This window comes from Poromitra crassiceps, assembly GCF_964638095.1.
Source record: "Poromitra crassiceps genome assembly, chromosome: 8".
Taxonomy (NCBI): domain Eukaryota; kingdom Metazoa; phylum Chordata; class Actinopteri; order Beryciformes; family Melamphaidae; genus Poromitra; species Poromitra crassiceps.
In genome coordinates this window covers 1054918-1074874 of record NC_139629.1, presented here as the reverse complement: position 1 = coordinate 1074874, position 19957 = coordinate 1054918, and the positions used below count along the sequence as shown (strand labels likewise).

The 19957-nt window shown below is 43.9% G+C and overlaps 2 protein-coding genes across 3 annotated transcripts in view; both read left to right on the top strand.

Moving 5' to 3' along the window:
- Nucleotides 1-15270, top strand: part of LOC310780950 (sorting nexin-4-like) — a 46876-nt gene extending 31606 nt beyond the window's left edge. The window contains exons 13-14 of the mRNA XM_083641480.1: nt 144-258; nt 11697-15270. Coding sequence (XP_083497606.1) covers nt 144-258; nt 11697-11744 — 163 coding nt within the window. The 3' untranslated portion in view covers nt 11745-15270. The remainder of the gene's footprint in view (nt 1-143; nt 259-11696) is intronic.
- A 2946-nt stretch (nt 15271-18216) lies between these two features.
- LOC310780449 (uncharacterized protein) overlaps nt 18217-19957 on the top strand; it is a 55433-nt gene continuing 53692 nt past the window's right edge. For both annotated transcript variants that reach the window (XM_083641027.1, XM_083641026.1), the window contains exon 1: nt 18217-18423. In XM_083641027.1, the coding sequence (XP_083497153.1) occupies nt 18360-18423 (64 nt within the window). In that variant the 5' untranslated portion in view covers nt 18217-18359. The remainder of the gene's footprint in view (nt 18424-19957) is intronic.

The window sequence follows — 19957 nt, the reverse complement described above, 5'->3', positions numbered from 1 at the left end:
TGAAAGCTACTGAAGTGTAGCTCTGCAGCTAGCTTTCCTTCAGCTCAACCACTGGAAGAAGTGATACCAACAGTCGTGTATCTCTTTCTCTCTGTGTGTGTGTGTGTGTCACTTTGTCTGTGTGTGTGTGTGTGTGTGTCCAGAGAGTTTGTGCAGACGGCCTGGGAAGACATTGAGCGTTTCAAGGAGCAGAAGGACAGAGATCTGCGAGAGGCGCTCATCAGCTATGCCATTATGCAGATCAGCATGTGTAAGAAGGTATGTAGTGCATTTTACATAAGCCGTTTTCCCACATGCGCTTTGTACCGCTAAATGACCGGAACGTGGTCTAATGCCTGCATGTGTGAAAGTTGTCGTGCCGGTATAAGCGCGACCCCGTCATCGCCAACATTTCACCAGTTTCGAGCCAGTCAGAAGAGCGGTATGCACGATAACAGGCGCAAGTGTAGAACGGGTCCAGTCATTTGCCAGCATGAACAACACACGTTGCTTAATGTTCCAGCGGGCATAAGCTAATCATTCGCGCACATTAAAGCAAACAGGCGAAATGATCTTGTGATCTCTCCTCTCTGCTGCCTGCTCGCTCTCTGGCCACAGTCGTTCAGTCCTCCTCCTTCAGTCACAGGCACAGCCCGACAGGGACACAGACGAAGCAAATGCACGAAGCGAAATGTGGAAGTATTTTGCTTACGTTGCCTACAGCGAAGGCAAGCCCAGACACATCAAACGAAGCCAGTCTGTAAAAAGTGCTTCAACGCGACGCAGGTGAACGGATAAACAAGCAAACTTATTTCACCATCAAGACTTTTGCCGACACGTCACTCCCCACCCGCTCTGCAGTGCCGCCCCGCCCCCCAACATACAGGCAATTTCGCTGGTAGATTCCCATATGCCAGAGCCGAAGTGTGAAGGGAAATGTCCGATATTGACTTACAGGTAATTTTCCGGTACGCATGTGGGAAAACGGCTATAGTGATACAGTGTGATATAGCTATTTTATGCAAACTATAAAACCATGGTGCTCTGGAGCTGAGTGCACCAGCTGGGCGTAAAAAAGTCGGTCTTAACTCTTACACCGGTCTTAGCTACGCCCGACTTTGTGATTTGAATTTACACCGAGTGCACCAAGCCTGACTTACCACGGTCGTAGCTGCGCCCGGTCTTTAGGCTGCGGACGTGCACGTAAATAAACTTGCCAAAAACAGCTTTCTAAAGTTCAGTTGGACAGAAAACAATCTTCTACAAATGTTAGTGGAAAAAAGTAATACAAATAATGAAATAAACGGATTAGTTGAAAATTATTCTAAACCACACAGATACATAAAACGAACACAAGCAAAAACAATTACTAATTGGAAAGAAAATCGTCAACATAAAGCAGACATAACTCATAACAGAATGCAATAACAAACATCAAAATGAAATCAATCTGAGTGACACATTCTCTCAGTTTCCTCTTGAATCCGACTCTGCTTGTAATTGAAACTAGATGTTGGGGAAGTCGGTTCCAATAGCTAATATCCCTGTACTGTACACTACAGTTTTTTTTAAGGCATCAGTTCTGGGTTTTGGGAGAGCGAACTGACCCGCCATGGCTTGTCTAGTGCCATAGTTATGCCCGTCACTAGTAAGCGGTAGCTGAGAATAGAGGCAGACAGGTTTGCATAACATATAAACATTTTTCATAAACAGAATAAGGCTACAAGCTAATCTCTCATTCACTCTCATCCATGACAATTCAGCATGCATTCTTTCTCTTTCTCTGATTGAGCAATGCAGAGCGAGTCTCGCAGCTCTATTTTGGGTAAGCTGGATTTTCCTTAGTTCTATTTTAGATGCGTTTGACCAGATTGCTGGGCAGTAATCTAGATGGGAAAGGACTAGGGACTGTATGACTTGTTTAGTAGTTGCATTAGTTAGAAAATGTATACTCCTTCTAATTACTGAAATACTTCTGCTCATTTTTGTTACAATATTATTAATGTGAGTAGCCCAAGAGAGTGTTTCATCTATTGTAACCCCCAGCAATCTGGCCTCCTTTACCTGTTCAATCTCAGTTCCTTGCAAAGAAATACATAATTTATGATCCTTTCTTTGAGCATGCATTGAACAAACAACAATACATTTCTTTTAGATATATTAAGTTTCAACTTGTTTTCCTTGACCCATTCAGAAATCTACATAAATTCATCTTGAAGTAGACTGCTCAGGTCTTCAACATTCTTTGCAGAAACATGAATTGTGGTGTCATCTGCGTAAATTGCGGTGCGAACATTTTTATAAACATGTTGGCAAATCATTTACAAATGTTGAGTAATAATAAAGGCCCAAGGCAACTTCCTTGAGGCACCCCACACTGTAGTCAGGCCCGTAGCTATTTATTTTAATATTTTTTTAAATAGCCCCCGCCCCCAGATCTATTAATCTGTCATTGATGTTTTAAAGCCCTCATAAATAACATGATATATGACAGTTGATCAGAAATGCAACAATTTGCTTCCTCTCTGTGTGCTATATAGATATATATATATATATATATATAAATATATATATATATATATATATATATATATATATATATATATATATATATATATAGGAAGAGACATAACTCACCACAACGTTCACATTTTGCATTGGGGCTAGATTGGGGCTAGACTTTGGGGACAGTTCTATTGAAGTGAATGGGTAAGTAACTCCCCTGTAAGTGATGTTTGTGTAGATGGGCCATTGTATTTAATTGAGCAGTATTCTGCCATGTGACCTGTATGCAGAATATAAATTATATTATATGGAGAGACATTTATTTTTTGTATCATTTTAAAGCAACAGCACAGTAAAGAGGATATTAATCTAACATGATGTCTGTAGTTCTTTATAGATCTAGCCTCTTAATGTTGCTCTCAAAGTGCCCCAGATTGAAGCATTTTACTTTAAAATGGACAACATTTTCTAACCGGGTGGGCACCGCCCCCCTGGGCCCCCCGCGCCGTGCTAAAATGACCTCGGTATTTCTCAAACCCTGGCTAACACACTGTTGTCTGTTGAGCAGGTAGCTTTTCATCTAATTAATAGCGGAAGGTTTAAAACCATAAGCAGTTCGTTTTCTAAGGAGTAGTTCATGATCAATGACATCAAAAGCTGCACTGAAATCTAACAGCACTGTTCCAACTAATAATTTATTATCTATTTATTTTAGCCAATCATCTGTTAATTGTGCAAGAGCTGTGCATGTTGAATAGCCAGTTTTATAAGCCAGTTGATTATCCGAATTGATGCTATTAATTGAGAAGTAATTTTGAATTTGCATAAATGCAATTTTTCCTTAAGTTTAGCCAAGACAGGTAAAATACTGATTGGCCTACTGTTTGGTCCAATTAATGCATCTTTTCTATTTTTCGGTAGGGAAGTGACCTTCGCTACCTTCCATCCATGAGGGTAAATTCCTTCCTTGAGAATCAAATTCATAATATGACATATAGGACTGGCTACAATTCAAGCTGATAGCTTTAGGGGACATTCAGACCAAAAGCGTTTTTGGAGCTGCCAGCGTCTTTCTGCAATTCATTCTCTATGTAAGGACGCGCTAGGCGTGCTCCTCTTTCAAGGAACGCACCTGGCATTTAAACGCTGGTGGCGTCTCGTCTTTTTGGCAGAGTGCTCTGGGCGTTTTAAAGCTGAAAAAGTTGAACATTTGGAGGAAAAGCGCGCTGCTCGTCTTTTCCACTCCTACATTTTCTCCTCCCAGAGGGATCCTCCACCTCGCTGCTGCCAGAATTGGCAATAATCTGGCTTTCATGTTGACAGTGAACAACATCAAACAGACAAAACCAGCTGGTTACGGTCCATGTGGTCGTTGTGTGCTCAACTCTGCAGGGGAAAATAAAACAAAGCTAAAAAAAAAACCTCCGTGCGCTGTGTTTTGCGCACAATGGAAGCACCCTCGACATGATTTTCATAGCGTTCTGACTGAAAAAAGTGCTTTGGGTGTGAACGCTGCCTTAAGAGTCTACTGTCTAAATCCTAGATCATTTTTGCGCGGCTCGTGAGACGATGGCGTCTCTAGACTCTTTCATTGGCGGCTCGCGGCTCGCAGCTGATAGAAATAATACAATCATGTCAAAACCATTCCCTCACTGCGGTGTCAAACAAACCCTTTGGAGCACCAAATGGGGGTTGAAACTCACGGGGACACCTCGGCATTCCGAAATGTCGGCACTCCGAAATACCGGCATTCCGACAAAATTGTCGGAATGGAGATCTGTCTCGCCATTGCGAAAGAACCCTAACCCGGGGGACGGCTGGAGCTAACCTCTCCCATCCCCCACGTCTAAACCTAACCTCCCCCAGACCCTAACCCTAAACCTAACCTCTCCCACCCCCCACGCCTAGCCTAACCTCCCCCAGAACCTAACCCTAAACCTAACCTCTCCCACCCCTGTAAGCTAAATAACTCAATATACTATGTCGGAATGGCGGACCTAATATCTTTCGCAATGGCGAAACCTTTTTTGGAGATAAAAAGGGCCGCCTCTCCGAAAGCATAGAAGTCAATGATCGGAATGCCGACACTTCGGAATGGCGAGATGACCCCGAAACTCACCATATACCGGTATCTGGCAACACTGCAAACAAGCCAATGCCTTGTGGAGGGATTGGGTCAATGGCAGCCAGGGACGCAGAAACAGAGCGCTTCAGGTGTGACAGGGCGTATTGTTGCAGCTGGCATTTCCTCGTTGTTAACGAGAAATGCGCAAGCTGCAACAATCAAGTCACCAGCGTCAGCAGCTGTCTGGAAGTTTGGAGCTGCATCCCAGAGAGAGACAGACTGAACATCAGAATGTTTTCATATATATATATTTTAATCAAGTCGGTCTGAAAGTTTTTATGATTTTTATAATTGTTTCTAACATTTTTATCATTGGTTCTAAATTCTTTATCATTGTTTTATCATTTAATAAACTAAATGCATTATTACAGAAGTTTTTATAGATTCTTTTATATATAATTTTCTGCCCCGTTTTGGGGACTTTGGCTTTTCTTGCCATAGCAATCATGTTGTGATCACTGAATGAATCCAATTGGTACCGAAACAACTTTTGAACATTTATCAGTTGAATTAGTGAACAGATGATCTATGCAGGTTGAAGGTAATACACCTGATTTGTTGATGTTTGTTCTGGTTGGTAGGTTTACCATTTGGGATAAGTTACATACAGTGGCAATGTCATTAAGCTTTCTTTTCATAGGACAGGTTTTTGAGAGCCAGTCTATGTTTAAGTCTCCCACAAAATAAATTTCTCTGTCTGAGTCAGAAACATTCTGAAGCATTGTACAGATTTTCTTCGAGATATGCAGCATCAGAGTTAGGTGGCCTATAGCAGCAACATACTAATAATGGCTTGAGATGTGGCAGGTGAACCTGAATCCAGATTGCTTCTACATCTGTCCAGTGAAGATCTCGTCTTAGTTTTGTTGGAATGTGATCTTGTATATAAATGGCCACTCCTCCACCACGTCTGTTTCTATCACGTCTAATCATATTGTAACCTTGTACCATTACCTCAGTATTGTCAATCGATTCATCCAAATGAGTTTCAGAAATTGCAACTATATGCAGATCATTTTCAAACATTATAGCACTCAACTCATTTACCTTCTTTTTCAGACTACAGATGTTCAAACGGGCGACTTTAAGTCCTTTCTTCAGTAGTTTAATGGACATTTAGGAAAAACCTTTAAAAACAAAAGACAGGGCACATTGATTGATGTTCATGAACAGCAGTTTGAATTGTTCGAGTGGAGCAGAGAATCATAAAGTCAGTTTTGTCAGATTGCGAGAGAGATGTCAGATTTTTTTTTTTTTTTACTTACTTTACTTTTACTTTACTTTACTTTACTTTATTTGTTTATTTGGACGGGACAGTGCATATTCATGAACATTACACAAGGCAACGTAAATAAGCCGGAGTTAGCAAGAATGCTAAATTACATCCGTAGTCCCCACAGAGAGACAGAAAAACGACAGAGGCAGCACCAGGACAGAACTAAACAGAACAATACAAAAAACAACATGAGCAATAACAAAACCAAAACGAATCAGAACTAAAGTAAACCAAAATGAACTAAACTAGGTTAATAAAACAAGACAAAACAAAAACAAGAAACATAACAGAGCAAGCAAAACAAGAGCACTACAGTGCAATTTACACATGGTCGCAGATTTGGCTATTTAAAATCCATTTTTTTACGTTGTGTTTGAAAGATGGGAATGACAGACAGTTTCTTATAGTTTGAGGTAGCGAATTCCAGATTTGGCAGCCCTGGACTGAGAGGGTGTTTTTGCCGAAGGCAGTTGTCCGGTGTGGTACTACACAGTCCCCTCTGGCGAAAGCCCGAGTGTTGAGTCCTGTGTCAGGCTTCCGTTTTATGAATTCCCTCAGGGGGGGCGGGCAAAGTCCATGTAAGGTCTTATAGACAATACCAACCTGTTTAAAAACTTTAAAGTTGACAAAACTTAGAAAATGATACTTACTGAGGATGTTACAGTGGTGATATGAGTAGGGTTTTCTGTCAAAAACCTTCAGTGCACTTTTATATAACTGTTCAATGGGTTTGAGGATCGTTACTCCTGTGCAAGACCAGTTTGTGAAGCAGTACTCAATATGTGATAGTATCATACATTGGAGATAAGATTTGGCGGTCCCTACTGTCAGATATGGTCTGATTTGTTTAAAGTTTTGAAGGTTGAACTTAATTGTGTTAGCAACCTTTTTTACATGTTTTTTGAAAGTTAGGGTAGAGTCTAACATTACCCCGAGGTATTTGAACTCAGACACCAGTTCAAGTTCCTCCCCGCCCAGGAACACATTCGATGACTCTAAAACCACAGATCTTTTGGAAAAAGCCATGCAGATGGTCTTTTTGGCGTTCAGGAGTAGACATGAGTCTGTGAGCCAGTCCTGGACGCTACTCATTGCATCAGTTAGAGTTTTTGACACCTCTGCATAGCTTTTACCATGGGTTAGTAGAACCGCGTCATCTGCATACATCTGTGCATGTACATTTTTACATACATCAGGTAAGTTGTTTATGAATAGAGAAAACAGGATTGGACCTAATATTGACCCCTGGGAGACACCAACAGAGCAAGTGTGGTAAGCAGACTTGATACCATTTATGCTGACGCACTGTTCTCTATGTGATAGGTATGATGAGAACCATTTGATGGCCTCAGAGGAAAAGTTGAAGTGTGTTAGTCTGGACAAGAGCACCTGATGGCTGATGGAATCGAAGGCCTTCTTGAAGTCCAGAAAGACTGCCATTGCACAGGGGGCCTTGTCCAGGGCACACCTCAACTTTTCGGTAAATAAGCAATTTGCAGACTCGGTTGAATGAAAGGCTCGGAATCCGAACTGCATAGGATGCAGAGGGGTGTGGCCTTTGTCTAGGTGTTTGATTATGGACTTGACAATCCACTTTTCTGCCACTTTTGATATAGCGGGTAGGATACTTATCGGTCTATAATTACAAATGTCTGTTTTGGTGCCGGATTTGAAAATGGGTGTGATTATAGCAACTTTCCACTGCGAAGGGACAGTGCATTGTCTTATGGATAGGTTTATCAGGTGTGTAATAGGTGCCACCAGGGAGTCAATATTAGTTTTGATGAAGTTTGTATCAAGCCCATGTGCATCCTTAGCTTTCGATGCTTTCAGTGATCTTACAATGTCTCTCACCTCGTTCTCTGTGATCTCCTCCAGGTTGAAAATGGGGAGATAATTTTGAACGGGGTGTGGAACAGACTTGGTGGGTTTGAACAGCTTTGTGATTTCATACACAGAGTTTAAAAAGAACAGGTTCAAGCTGCTCGCGAGCGTGTGGGGGTCTTTCACCAGGGTGTTATCTATCTTGAGTTCTAAGCTGTTTTTATCCTGCTTATAGAATTTACCTGTCAATTTATTTATGTATTCCCATACCTTTTTACCATTGCCTCTGGCATTCTCTATAATAGAGATATAAAATTTAGCTTTTGCCCTTCTTAAAAAAGTCGTTACTAGATTTCTAGCATGTGAGAAGGACTGTCTGTCCGTTGTTAGGCCAGATTTTAAAGCCCTCTTTAAAAGTATGTCCCTGGTTCTCATAAGGTCTCTGCATTCCCGGCTAACCCAAGGAAGCGTGATCCTTTTCCCCTTCCTCTGGCTCCCTCCTCTGGTGAAAGATTCCATTACACTGTTGAGTTTGGAGATTAACAACTGGCATCCAATCTCTACATTGTTGCATGAGTGGATGTCGTCCCATTCAAGCCCTTGTAGTGCGACTTCAAGGCTATGTTGCAGATGTTTTGGGATTGTTTTGACCATTGTTTGGGGGTGGGCTTTACTGAAAGACTGTTTTGAAAGTTTTCTGGTAAAGAATATTATGTTGTGGTCTGAGAGACCTGTTACAAAGTTATATGTTTTAGCAATTCTTTCTACTTTATTTGAGAATAGTAAATCTATCTTAGTTGCCGAATGGGGGGTTATCCTTGTGGGTTGCTCTATTAGTTGGGTTAGACCATAGCGGTCTGTTACCTGTTTAAGATGTTTTCTTATTTTCTTATCATCCCAATTTACATTTGTGTCTCCAATCAGGATTACCTCATGATTGAAGTCACATGCTGCAAGTATGGTCTTTAGCTGGTCGTAAACTTCTACCTTAGCCGATGGCTGACGGTATAAGCAGATTAGAGTGAACTTCATTGCAGTGGATAGAGTAATTTCTACACCCACACATTCGGCCTTGATCTCAGTAGGCCATACAATTTGTTTACACTGTAGGGTGTCCTTGATATAAAGCAAGGCCCCCCCACCCTTTCCTGCTGTTATTCTGTCCCTTCTGAACACCTGGTAGCCAGGCATGCACACTAAGGCATCAGGGGATGACCGCTTTAGCCATGTTTCTGTCAGTCCCAGACAGTCAATGTTAGAGTTCACGAGCAGATCTTCTAGCTCACTGTGTTTATTTACCATGCTACGGATGTTAAGGTGTCCACAAAACAACCCTTTTGGTTTACACAGGGGGTCCCACACAATTTTAGCTTGATTTAGCGTATTAAAAAATTTAAGTTTTCTATGTTTTTTAAAAATAGGGTTTCTGTGTTTTACCTTGTCCACGGGTGGCTTTGGGGGTTGTGGGGGAGGGGGGGGGGGGACATGTTGTCCCACTGACCAGAGGCTCAACAGATTCAACCGACCGTGGGGGTCCAGCCCACGCTCGTGTTGAAGTGACCGGATGGTCGGATTTCGGCCACGGGGGCCCAGTCCGTGGTCGAGGTGAGAGCGTCTGTGATGGTGGGTCACAAGCTGCCAGGCTGTCGCCAGTTGACAGCCCGTTGGAGGCTCGTGTTGTGATGGCCGGACTGTCAGGCCTCGGCCACGGGGGCCCAGCCCGTGACCGAGCTGAGACGGACTGTGATGATGGGCCACCTGTGGCTGCTAGGACCGCCTGGTCCCCGAGCACGGCCCCGCCGCAGATGGACTCCGGATGCTGAGATGCTGCCGTGGAGGCCCGTGCTGTGACCGTGATGGCCAGGTGGTCAGGCCGCGGCCACGACGAGACGGACCGCGATGGTGGGCCGCCTGGGGCTGCCAGGACCGCCTGGTCCCTGAGCACGGCCCCGCCGCAGATGGACTCCGCATGCTGAAATGGCGCCGATGCCGCCGCTGTTGTGGAGGCTCGTGTTGTGATTGAGATGGCCGGATGGTCAGGCCGCGGCCACGGGGACCAAGCCCGTGGCCGTGCTGAGACGGTCCGTGACGGTAGGCCATCCGGGGCCGCCAGGACCGCCTGGTCCCTTGGCACAGCCCCGCCGCAGATGGACTCCGGGTGTCGAAATGGCGCTGGGACTGCCGCTGCTGTGGCCATACTGTCACCAGTTGATGGATCGATGGATACTCTAGCCAGGTGGATGGCCGGATGAATGGCCGACGAGCGCAGGGGCCTAGCCTGCGCCCGTGTTGAAATGGCCGGGAGCACTGCCGAAGGCCGCGGGGGTCCGGCCCGCGCCGCGGATGCCAGATGGTAAGGCGAGGGCCCGGTAGGCCTGTCTAGCGGCCTAGCTAGCAGCCTACCTGGCGGCGAATGGTTGTTGTTGTCCCCCGGTGGCTCCCGGGTGGCAGCTGGGCTCGTCAGCGGCTTGTTAGCGTTAGCATTAGCAGCCCCGGGCGGTGGCTCTCCCCGGTGCTCGCTCAGATGCGGACGCTCGCATGGATCGACCTCCTTGGACTGCCACGGGCTGGTGAGAAGACACGGCTGGATGACCGATGGGTCCTCCGTGGGGCTCCGGTAGGAGGTAGGGTGAAAGAGGTTACCTCCGGTTGGTTCGATTCCACTTAGCCGCCTGAAGACCGGTGGGGGTAGGTGAAGCCATGCTAAAACGTTAGCTACTGACTGTTGTGGGAGCCAGGCTAATTGCTGGAATGCCGCGTTAGCATTAGCATGCACAGTTTGTGTGTGTGAAGCTGCCTCTGGCGTGCCTCCGGTGTGCGGTGCGGGGCCTGGGCACGGATGGATGTCGCCCGAGATCAGCAGGCAGATGGTGATAATATTCCTGAATGAATAAAATGAATAAAAGAAGCAAAACACAAACATATAACAGGATACAAAAATAAAACAACAAAATTGCATTTCTATTCAAATTTGTCCAACTCCTTCCTGACTTGTTGAATTCAGGAAGAAATGGAAAGATCTTCTGACGCATCAGCTTTTCTTTCAGTCTTGCATATAGTCCTATAGGAGGCGCTCTAGTCTAGTTCCCCTTCGTCTTGTGAGCATTATGTGAGCTCCTCTCTACCTCAAACTAACTCTTGTTCTCAGTCTTTACACATGGTAGCTCACTTCGAGCTTGGCTGTCCCTGCAGCCTGTCTTGTCTTATCTTATCTTGCCTTAGTTTTATATATACATTTTTTATCTTTTATCCTTTTACAGTTAGTGGTTTTTATGGTTTTTATGGAACTATGGTTTTATGATGGTATTGGTTTTATGTGATGAAATGAAATGAAATGCGGTTTTGGGACATTGCAATACTTGAAGTGCAATACTTGGTTAGGTAGGGTTGTTAACCCATAGCCCAGGCTGCCATCATGTCTGACTATGTTGTCCTATTGTCTATGTGCTGTTTGTCATCAGCTGTGCTGCGTTTATATAATATGTACTGTCTGTCATGTTTGTCACGTACTATTGCTGCTGCACAAATGCCTAAAACAAATTTCCCTATGGGACAATAAAGTTAAACTCAACTCAACTTTCATCATTTCAAAGTAAAATGACAAAATAGAATATTGATACGCAATATAAAATGTTGCACTGTTGGCAGTAAAGCGGGGGGGGGGGGGGGTTACTTTCTCCCCGTGTTGAGAAAAAGTCAATATCGCCACCAAGCATCTTCTAGTGGCCACTCATCATCTGTTACTACTTTGTCATTGTATCCTTGCGTGCATTTCAGTACATTCAAGAATTTCAGGGGTTTGGTTGAAGAAGATTCTTCAGAAGTTTCGGTTTTCCATCTATCTGTGTTTTAGTGTGTCTGATTGGTTGTCATCCTCTGGTTTGTTCTCTCTTTCTCTCTCTCTCTCTCTCTCTCTCTCTTTCTTTCTCTCTCTCTCTCTCTTTCTCTCTCTCTCTCTCTCTCTGTCTCTCTCTCTCTCTCTCTCAGGGAATCCAAGTGTGGTCCAACGCAAAGGAGTGTTTCAATAAAATGTGAGGCGTCCCTCAGCAGCCTCTTTAGCCTCCAACCAACAAGCCAATCAGACAGATTGTTCAGACCAGACGGGGACCTTCAGCCAGTCGTCTTACCGCAGTCTGATGGAGGTGGATCACAGAAACCCAGAAACCCAAATACTGACTTACATTTGTTTGCTTTGCTGAATGTCAGCAACTGAGAATGATTCCGCCTCTCTCTCTCCCTCACTCACTCACTTACTCAACTCTCTCTCTCTCACACACACACACACACACTCACTTACTCAACTCGCTCGCTCGCTCTCTCTCTCTCTCTCTCTCTCTCTCACACACACACACACACACACACACACACACTCACTCACTCACTTGCGCATTTAAAGTGACATTGATTCCAGGTCAGCCATTTTGAAAGGTGGAGCTGATCCATGCCTTGTTCTTCCAATGCACTCTGCTGCCTGCAGATGGAACAATCCTAGATGATCCACTTGTCACACACCTTCTCTTCCTTCACAGCACAGCTGGCTTCTTCAAGTCCTGCAGTATGAATTCATGATGGTTGCATGGTGGGAATACTTGTGCAATGGCTGCTGCCACAATACTTGGGTCCTGTTCCCTCTTGTGCTTGTCTTGTTTCCCCTCTTGAAAAGAAGAACAGCACAGCAAAGTCCTTCTCCTTCATATGGAAGTGATGAGAAGCAGCACATTTCAGTCTGTGCTTCAGTTACAGGATGTATGTCTTTTTTAGCAACGCCCATCGTGGATCAATTACCTAAGCGTTGTTTAAGATTCTACAGTACATGAAGGGTTTTCACTAGCCTGACATCGCCAGACTAGTTCGCAAATGCGAATGAGTCTGGAAACTTCGTTCAATTTCGATTTCCAGGGGGCGTTGTAAATGGGCGCTGACCAAAATGCCGTTGGACGCAATTGGATAGTAGACATACAACCAATCGGAGCAACAAAACGTGAATTTGAATAAACGTGAAATGAAAATGCCTTATCGGCGATCCTCTGTCAGTCATCGTAGCAAACCCACCTCAGATGACAATTTTAAAGCTAGTGAAAAACAAAATATATATACCGGTATATATATATACACTCTATATACTACCATCGCTACAAATGGCACTAGTGATTTCCTTCATGCTTTCATTTAGTCTAATTTGCCACCTTGCTTCAAACACACTAAATGTTCTCTTCAACAAAGCATGTCCTTTCACTTGGAAAAGTGGGGAATTCCCTTAGCTAAAGTCTGCAGAATTCCAAATGTGTGACAGGGAAACGATTTGAAACGTCTGCATTAAAGCATTACTCAACCTGCAGAGTTTGTCACTGGACAGTGTCCAGGCCTCCCAAACACAGCAGGAGTGTGCATTAAGCACAAGATCTCAGGGAAATCCAGATGTTTGAAAATCGGCCTCGTAAGACTCGTAGCCAAGGGATTAGCTATAACATAAGAGGTCCGGCAAATTCTTCAGCCTCGGGCTCGAGCAAGAAACGCAATCTTTCCAAAACGTAGTTGATTAGAATGTTCGGTGGGAGTCACCCAGAAATAAGGCTGAAACCCATTTGAGGTGCTGAAGCATTGTGTAAGAGACCAGGCCTGTGAGAAGAGGAGACCTGGACCACACAAAGCCACTACACATTTCCTTTATATACAGTACATGTCTTCATGCTGAAGTCAATCTTTATGCTGCTGCTACTGAGGATAGATACCAAAGGGCTTATGACCAAGTACTTGTGTAGTACACACCATTAGAGAGGGGAGGGGAGGGCTTGACGAGCTTTTGGTAGTTTTACTAATTGGTGTGGATTTTTGGTGCCAAACACAAAGAGCCACATGAGAACATTGATGCACTCGGTGTTGCAATCAAAGAGGCCTCACACCATTTTAGTTACAGTACAACCTTCTCCTTTCAACTCGGTGGCAGTCTTTTTAGAAGACTGAAAAGTGGCGCTCACACTAACGACCTGATCGACTAAGTGTTCGACCCGCCCTTACCCCGCTAGGGTTAGGGTTAGGTCTTACCCCGCTAGGGTTAGGGTTAGGTCTTACCCCGCTAGGGTTAGGGTTAGGTCTTACCCCGCTAGGGTTAGGGTTAGGTCTTACCCCGCTAGGGTTAGGGTTAGGTCTTACCCCGCTAGCCTGTATGTTAGGGTCTTACCCCGCTAGCAGGGCGCTTCTCGCTCATACTGAGCACATTAGCGCCAGGCGAACGTCACGCATTTCCCATCAAACAATCTGCCATTTTCACGTCTAGGTATAAAAGCCAGCCCCTACCTGAGTCTTCACGTGAAGTGAAGACGCTATCCGATGTGCAATATCCTCTTCTTTTACCAACATCTAGTTGAATCTTCCAAATTGTTGCATAAAATCCACTTTTCTGTCTTTCAAAAACCGAAAACCATTAATCTGGAGCACCTCGAGCAACCCGGAACAAGGACTGTTTACTCACCAATGCCCCCCACACTTCCAAAATGGTATTGCACCTACATTTCTGCATTTGTGCCAAGCAGTAACAACGAAAAAGGTGCAATACCATTGCGGAAGTGTGGGGGGCATTAGTGAGTAAACAGTGAGTCGTCGTTCCGGGTTGCTTCAGATCAGAGAAGAAGAAGAAGCGGTGCTCCAGATGAATGATTTTCGGTTTTTGAAAGACAGAAAAGTGGATTTTATGCAACAATTTGGAAGATTCAACTAGATGTTGGTAAAAGAAGAGGATGTTGCACATCGGATAGCGTCTTCACTTCACGTGAAGACTCAGGTAGGGGCTGGCTTTTATACCTAGACGTGAAAATGGCAGATTGTTTGATGGGAAATGCGTGACGTTCGCCGGGCGCTAATGTGCTCAGTATGAGCGAGAAGCGCCCGGCTAGCGGGGTAAGACCCGCCCTGATTGACTGTTGGAGAACGCACCCAGATTGACTGTTGGAGAACGCACCCAGATTGACTGTTGGAGAACGCACCCAGATTGACTGATCGCATCACGGATGCAGATGGATATTTAAGCCTTTTTCTTTTCTGCCATAAAGCTTAATCGCCTTAATTTGTAAATTGTTGGTTTTTGTGAATGTTGAACGTGCCAGGGGATGCACAAAACTGGGAGGAAGTTTGACCCTCTGTGCTCTCTGTATAAGTGCCACACCCCTTTCCTGGGCTTATGCCATTTGTCTCTGTGCACAGCACGGTAGACCTGAGAGTACAAAACATGCAGAGGCTTGTTTTATCCACTTTTGAAAAAGATTGAGCAGATTATGGGAAAGTGCAGATGTGTTTATCCTCAAAATCTTGCTCTGTGCTACTGTGTGCTGCTCATGTTTCCTTTGTAATATCTATGCTAGGAGGAAAAAAGAGACATTGGTGCAGGAGCCATCTGTATTTTGAGTTACAGTGGCATCTGAAAGTTGTGCAGAGATTAATTTCCATCGACAAGTCCCACCATTTTAGAATAAATATGTATATAATCATAATCAATATTCTGAGCTTTAATGTATGTTTTATAATGAACGTGTGAAGGGGGAAATTACTTGTTTCATTTTTTCTGTAATCGTGCTAAGACACTAATAAACTTCTATTTCTTTCTTTCTTTAGGTTATTTTATTGACATTTTTGATGTCTTAATTAGAATACATTGATGAGGAAAAAAAGAAAGGCGGGAAAGACAGGATATGTGACAGATTATGAGTTGAGACTCACACCACATTTACTGCTAAGATCCACACATAATACTGTTCATCAATTGTGTCAAATCATCTTGAACTAACATGGTTTTTTCTCTGGCCAGATAGGCTAATGAATTGATACTTTTATGTTAAAAGAGTAGATTTTATGAAGCCTCATTTTTCAAAGTCAAATTGTTATAATTCAGCTCTAAAGCACATTTAGCAATTTTGTATTTTTTTCCACTAGTGGACCCGTGGGAGTTAGTTAATCCGCACCCTAGCATAGGCCGCATCTGGCCCCCGGGCCACAAGTTTACTGGCCTATATGGGAGAGGCTAAATGCCCTCGCTGGGCCTCAAACCCATACCGTAAGCCACATCAAAAATGTTGGAGAAGTTTTTTCTTGTAGGCTATACTAACCATGACCTAACCTTAACCAGTTTGACTTGCCTAACCATAACAACCAACCTTTGTGACGTAATCATAGACCATATAAATATATGGACATAGCTACCCATTGGTTTTTGGACTGGCGTTTTGAAGCCGTCCCAGCTTATTTGGAGACAGAAGTGATGTGCATTTGGATGAGAAGAGCCCGGCAGCGCGGCCTGCTATTGGTCCATGATCAGCAAGCTGCTTGATCACTGGACAGGCAACCTGTCAATCACGCCCCAAAACATAGTCTATACTTTATCGTCTAATATTTTACTTGAAATGGGACCATCATTTACTAAATGAACATCATGCTGACTGCATTGAAGAACTTTAAACTGCTGATTGAGACCATCAACTCATTAGGAAAGTGTTTATGGGGCCATGAATCAAGTGAGAAGTAGCACTGTTTTACCATTCACTTCCATATAGCCTAACTACGGGACTGACTTATTTTTGCAGCCAGTGGAGTTGCCCCCTGCAGGCCATTCGAAAGAACTCACATTCACATTTTCATCTGGGTTTTGTAGGCCCAATGGGCTGGGCAGCCATACACCTATTTGGCAAGGTATGCTAAAATGTATAGGCTTAAAAAAAATCTATATATTTTTATTATATCAAAATCGCATTCTGGAAAATGGAACATCTCATGTGATATCGCCTCTACCAGGAAACAAACATGTGAACATGTCACAGATGTTTTTGGACCCCTCCCTCCCCATCAAATAAAAATGCCATTGGCTCTCCCTAAACTGACCTACCAGCATTCCCTCTCAGTCTCAACACAGTGGGCTACCAGCACAGGCAGGTCTGCATGAGCTCAGGTGAAATTAACGAGCTAAGTCACATGCCATCAGCCAAACCTATAGCTACTCCCCAGTCTGTGCTACATCCCTCAGAAATAATAATAGCTATTCACCGTAGGTAGAAGAGACAGTCTGGCTTCAGAGACTAACAGGAAGTAAACACAATCAGAAGTTCTGATTGTGTTTACACTCCCTGTGACTCATAAACCTAGTCTGACTCCTATGTGAGTCAAACTAGGTTTGACCAGGTGAGTCAGACTAGTTGAGGCAGGTAAAACAGCCAGTGTTTTGAACAGGAAGTCGTGGCGCAATGGGTCAAGTGTGCGAAGATGAATAGGAATCCATAAAATAAGCCTACAAATAGCCTACTAACTACTGTATCACAAAATGACCATGGGATATGAGGAATAGGCTACGGATTAATATGGAAATAAATTAGCCTGGTAAACCAGCCGGTCACGTGAACTCATTTCATGAAACGTGAGTTCATGTGACCGCTGGTTTAGCAGGATAGAAATAAATAACATTACACCAATATCAATATGTCCCTTTCGTTTTTTGTCATGGATGTAGGCGATCTTCTCTCAATGATCAGTTTCGTTGGGCATACAAGGTTTGTGTAGCCTGACTGTTTCTGACAATAAAAACCATCACTCGACACCTCATCTCAATGCCACATGTGTAACGTCAGTCATAGTTTATGAATGACCTAGTGCGTTTTTCTCCTGCCAGCTGCACTGGCGTTAAGCCTCAAACATGTTGGAGAAACTCACTTTAAACAATGGCATCAGTGTGGCGCGTGTCCTGATTGCACTAGATAGACAGACAGCGGCTATGTAAACTTTACTTAAATGGGAAACGAGCTAACAACATGCCTGGCTGTAACCTATAGCCTATACTAGGCCTACTGCTCCTGACTCACTCAAATGTGAATTAGTTACAGGCTTAATTGCTTATGGTACACTGTTCGTTGAATTGCTTAATTGCAGTAGTTAGTGGTGCGCAGCACCGTGCATCATCTTTTGCTTTCAAAAGCCTATACTACATAGCCTACAATAGCCTACTGGCTGTAAATGACACGAGGAACAACATCGTGTTGTGGTTGTAAATGACATGATGGGGAACAACAACAACGTTCCTGTCATCTTTTGCTCGATATTATAATCAAACACTCGGAGAAAATAAACTGCCCAAGTGTGAGAGGACGCCGCCGGAAATTAAATTGTGAATAAATGAATCGAAGCTGTTTTCGGACTTGATAAGAAAGGTAACGATGCATGTTTATATGTAATGCTGCTGACAATACGCTAATTCGTTACACTAGTAGTGGATAAAGTAATACGATTTACTGCAGGCGACGCGTTACCACCCAACACTGCTGTGAGCATGTGCTGCCTGCTTACCAGTCTGTCTGTTTCTCTGTGTCTGTCTGTCTTTTTTGGAAGAGAGACCCGCCCCCCTTAATAAAGCCGAGCCACAGACTTTCTCTTCCAATCCAGACAAAAGGAGCGAGCGACAGACAGACCCGCGGAGACGCACTGCACTCACTGACTCTGAGCATCCCCACCTTGGAGACGCCGAGGTTTGATCCAACGCGCAAAAACGCACAGGCACGCCGACACAGACGCACTCCAGATCCATCTGTATCCTTGAAGCCGGTTAATTATCCGCTGTCGGGTCGAAGTCAAGGAGTCCAAGCCCCGGTTCATTTGCAGCCAGAACACTGTGTTCCCATGATGTCATACCTGTGGATTCTGCTATTAGGAGGCCTGCTGGCTGGGAGCACCAAGGCACAAGGTAAGGCTTATTCATTCATTAATAGTATTCATTAATGCTTCGGCTATTAATCAGGTTTCTTTGTCTGTCGCAGCCTGTCTGGCTAGCTATCATTGTATAAGTCTGTCTATAGATCTCTGTCTCTATCCCCTCTCTACCTAACCTACCTCTATCTCGACCTTTCTCTGTCTTTCTGTCTGTCTCTCTTCCTCTCTGCCTCATCACTGTCCATCGGTCCACACTGAATGCACAACATATTCGGGACATTCACTGTTCTGTGCACTGATGAGGTGAATCCAGGTGGAGGAAGCCATTCACCTTTATATTGATTTCCCCTGTGAAACCTGTAGCCATCATAAAGGAGGAGATGGAGGCGAGATCAATTGTGATGTGGATTATTTGTGCCAAAGCAGCTGCAAGTCAACATGAGAAAGATGTGCTTAATGATGTGTAGCCTGCCTGTCAGTCTGTCACATCAAGCCAGTCTTCTTCTCACCATAATCTGTTAGTTTTACTCAGCCTGTGTTCCGCTTGCTTTAAATACTCAGCTCACTGGGATTATTCATGGCTCAGCGACCCAGGAATGATCAGTGGGATAGGTGTGTCATGTAATATGTCTATTCCCTCTTGGAGTTGAGATTTAAGCCCACAGGGGTGTGGTGGACCCATTGACCGTACAGACGTCATTCTTTCCCTCCCCCTGTTCTGTCTATCTGCCTTTCTATAAGATCCCTGTTGCGTTATTTCCCAACATCCCCGTTTTTGTCTCCTTTATATCGCTCATCTTCCATCTCCTTCCCTGGGCCCCTGCCCTTCCCCGCTGCATATATATCATGTATATATCATAATATATAATGTATATATATAATGTATATATTATTATAGACATATATATAATGTATATATCATATATAGACATATAATGTATATATCATATTTAGACATATATATTATGTATATATCATATATATAATGTATATATCATATATATATAATGTATATATCATATATAGACAATGATTTCAGACTGTTCCACTATGCAATAGAAATCAGTGAGAGAGAGGAAGGGTCCAAAGGAACAGACAGAGACAGAACATGAACATGAAGAGTCAGAGACAGACACAGACAGAGACAGAACATGAACATGCAGAGTCAGAGACAGACACAGACAGCTGGGGAGAGAGAGAGAGGGAGAGAAAGAAAGATGTTGGAGGGAGATAAAAGAGAGATGAAGCTGATGGAGAGAAAGAGAGAGGTAGAGTAAGACATGGAGAGAGGGATCAAACCCAAGGAGGAGGAGAATGAGAGGGAGTCACAGAGTCAAGTCAAGCCTCATCGTCGTTATGCAAACACTATTTTCAGTTAAACGTTAGCGGGCGTGAATAATCTCACTCTACCGGTTCATGATTTATTGCAGACAAACCACGGAATTAATCAACTTAAAGGCACGCACATACCCACACACACATGCACACACACACACACACACACACACACACACACACACACACACACACACACACACACACACACACATGTATGTGCACACACACAC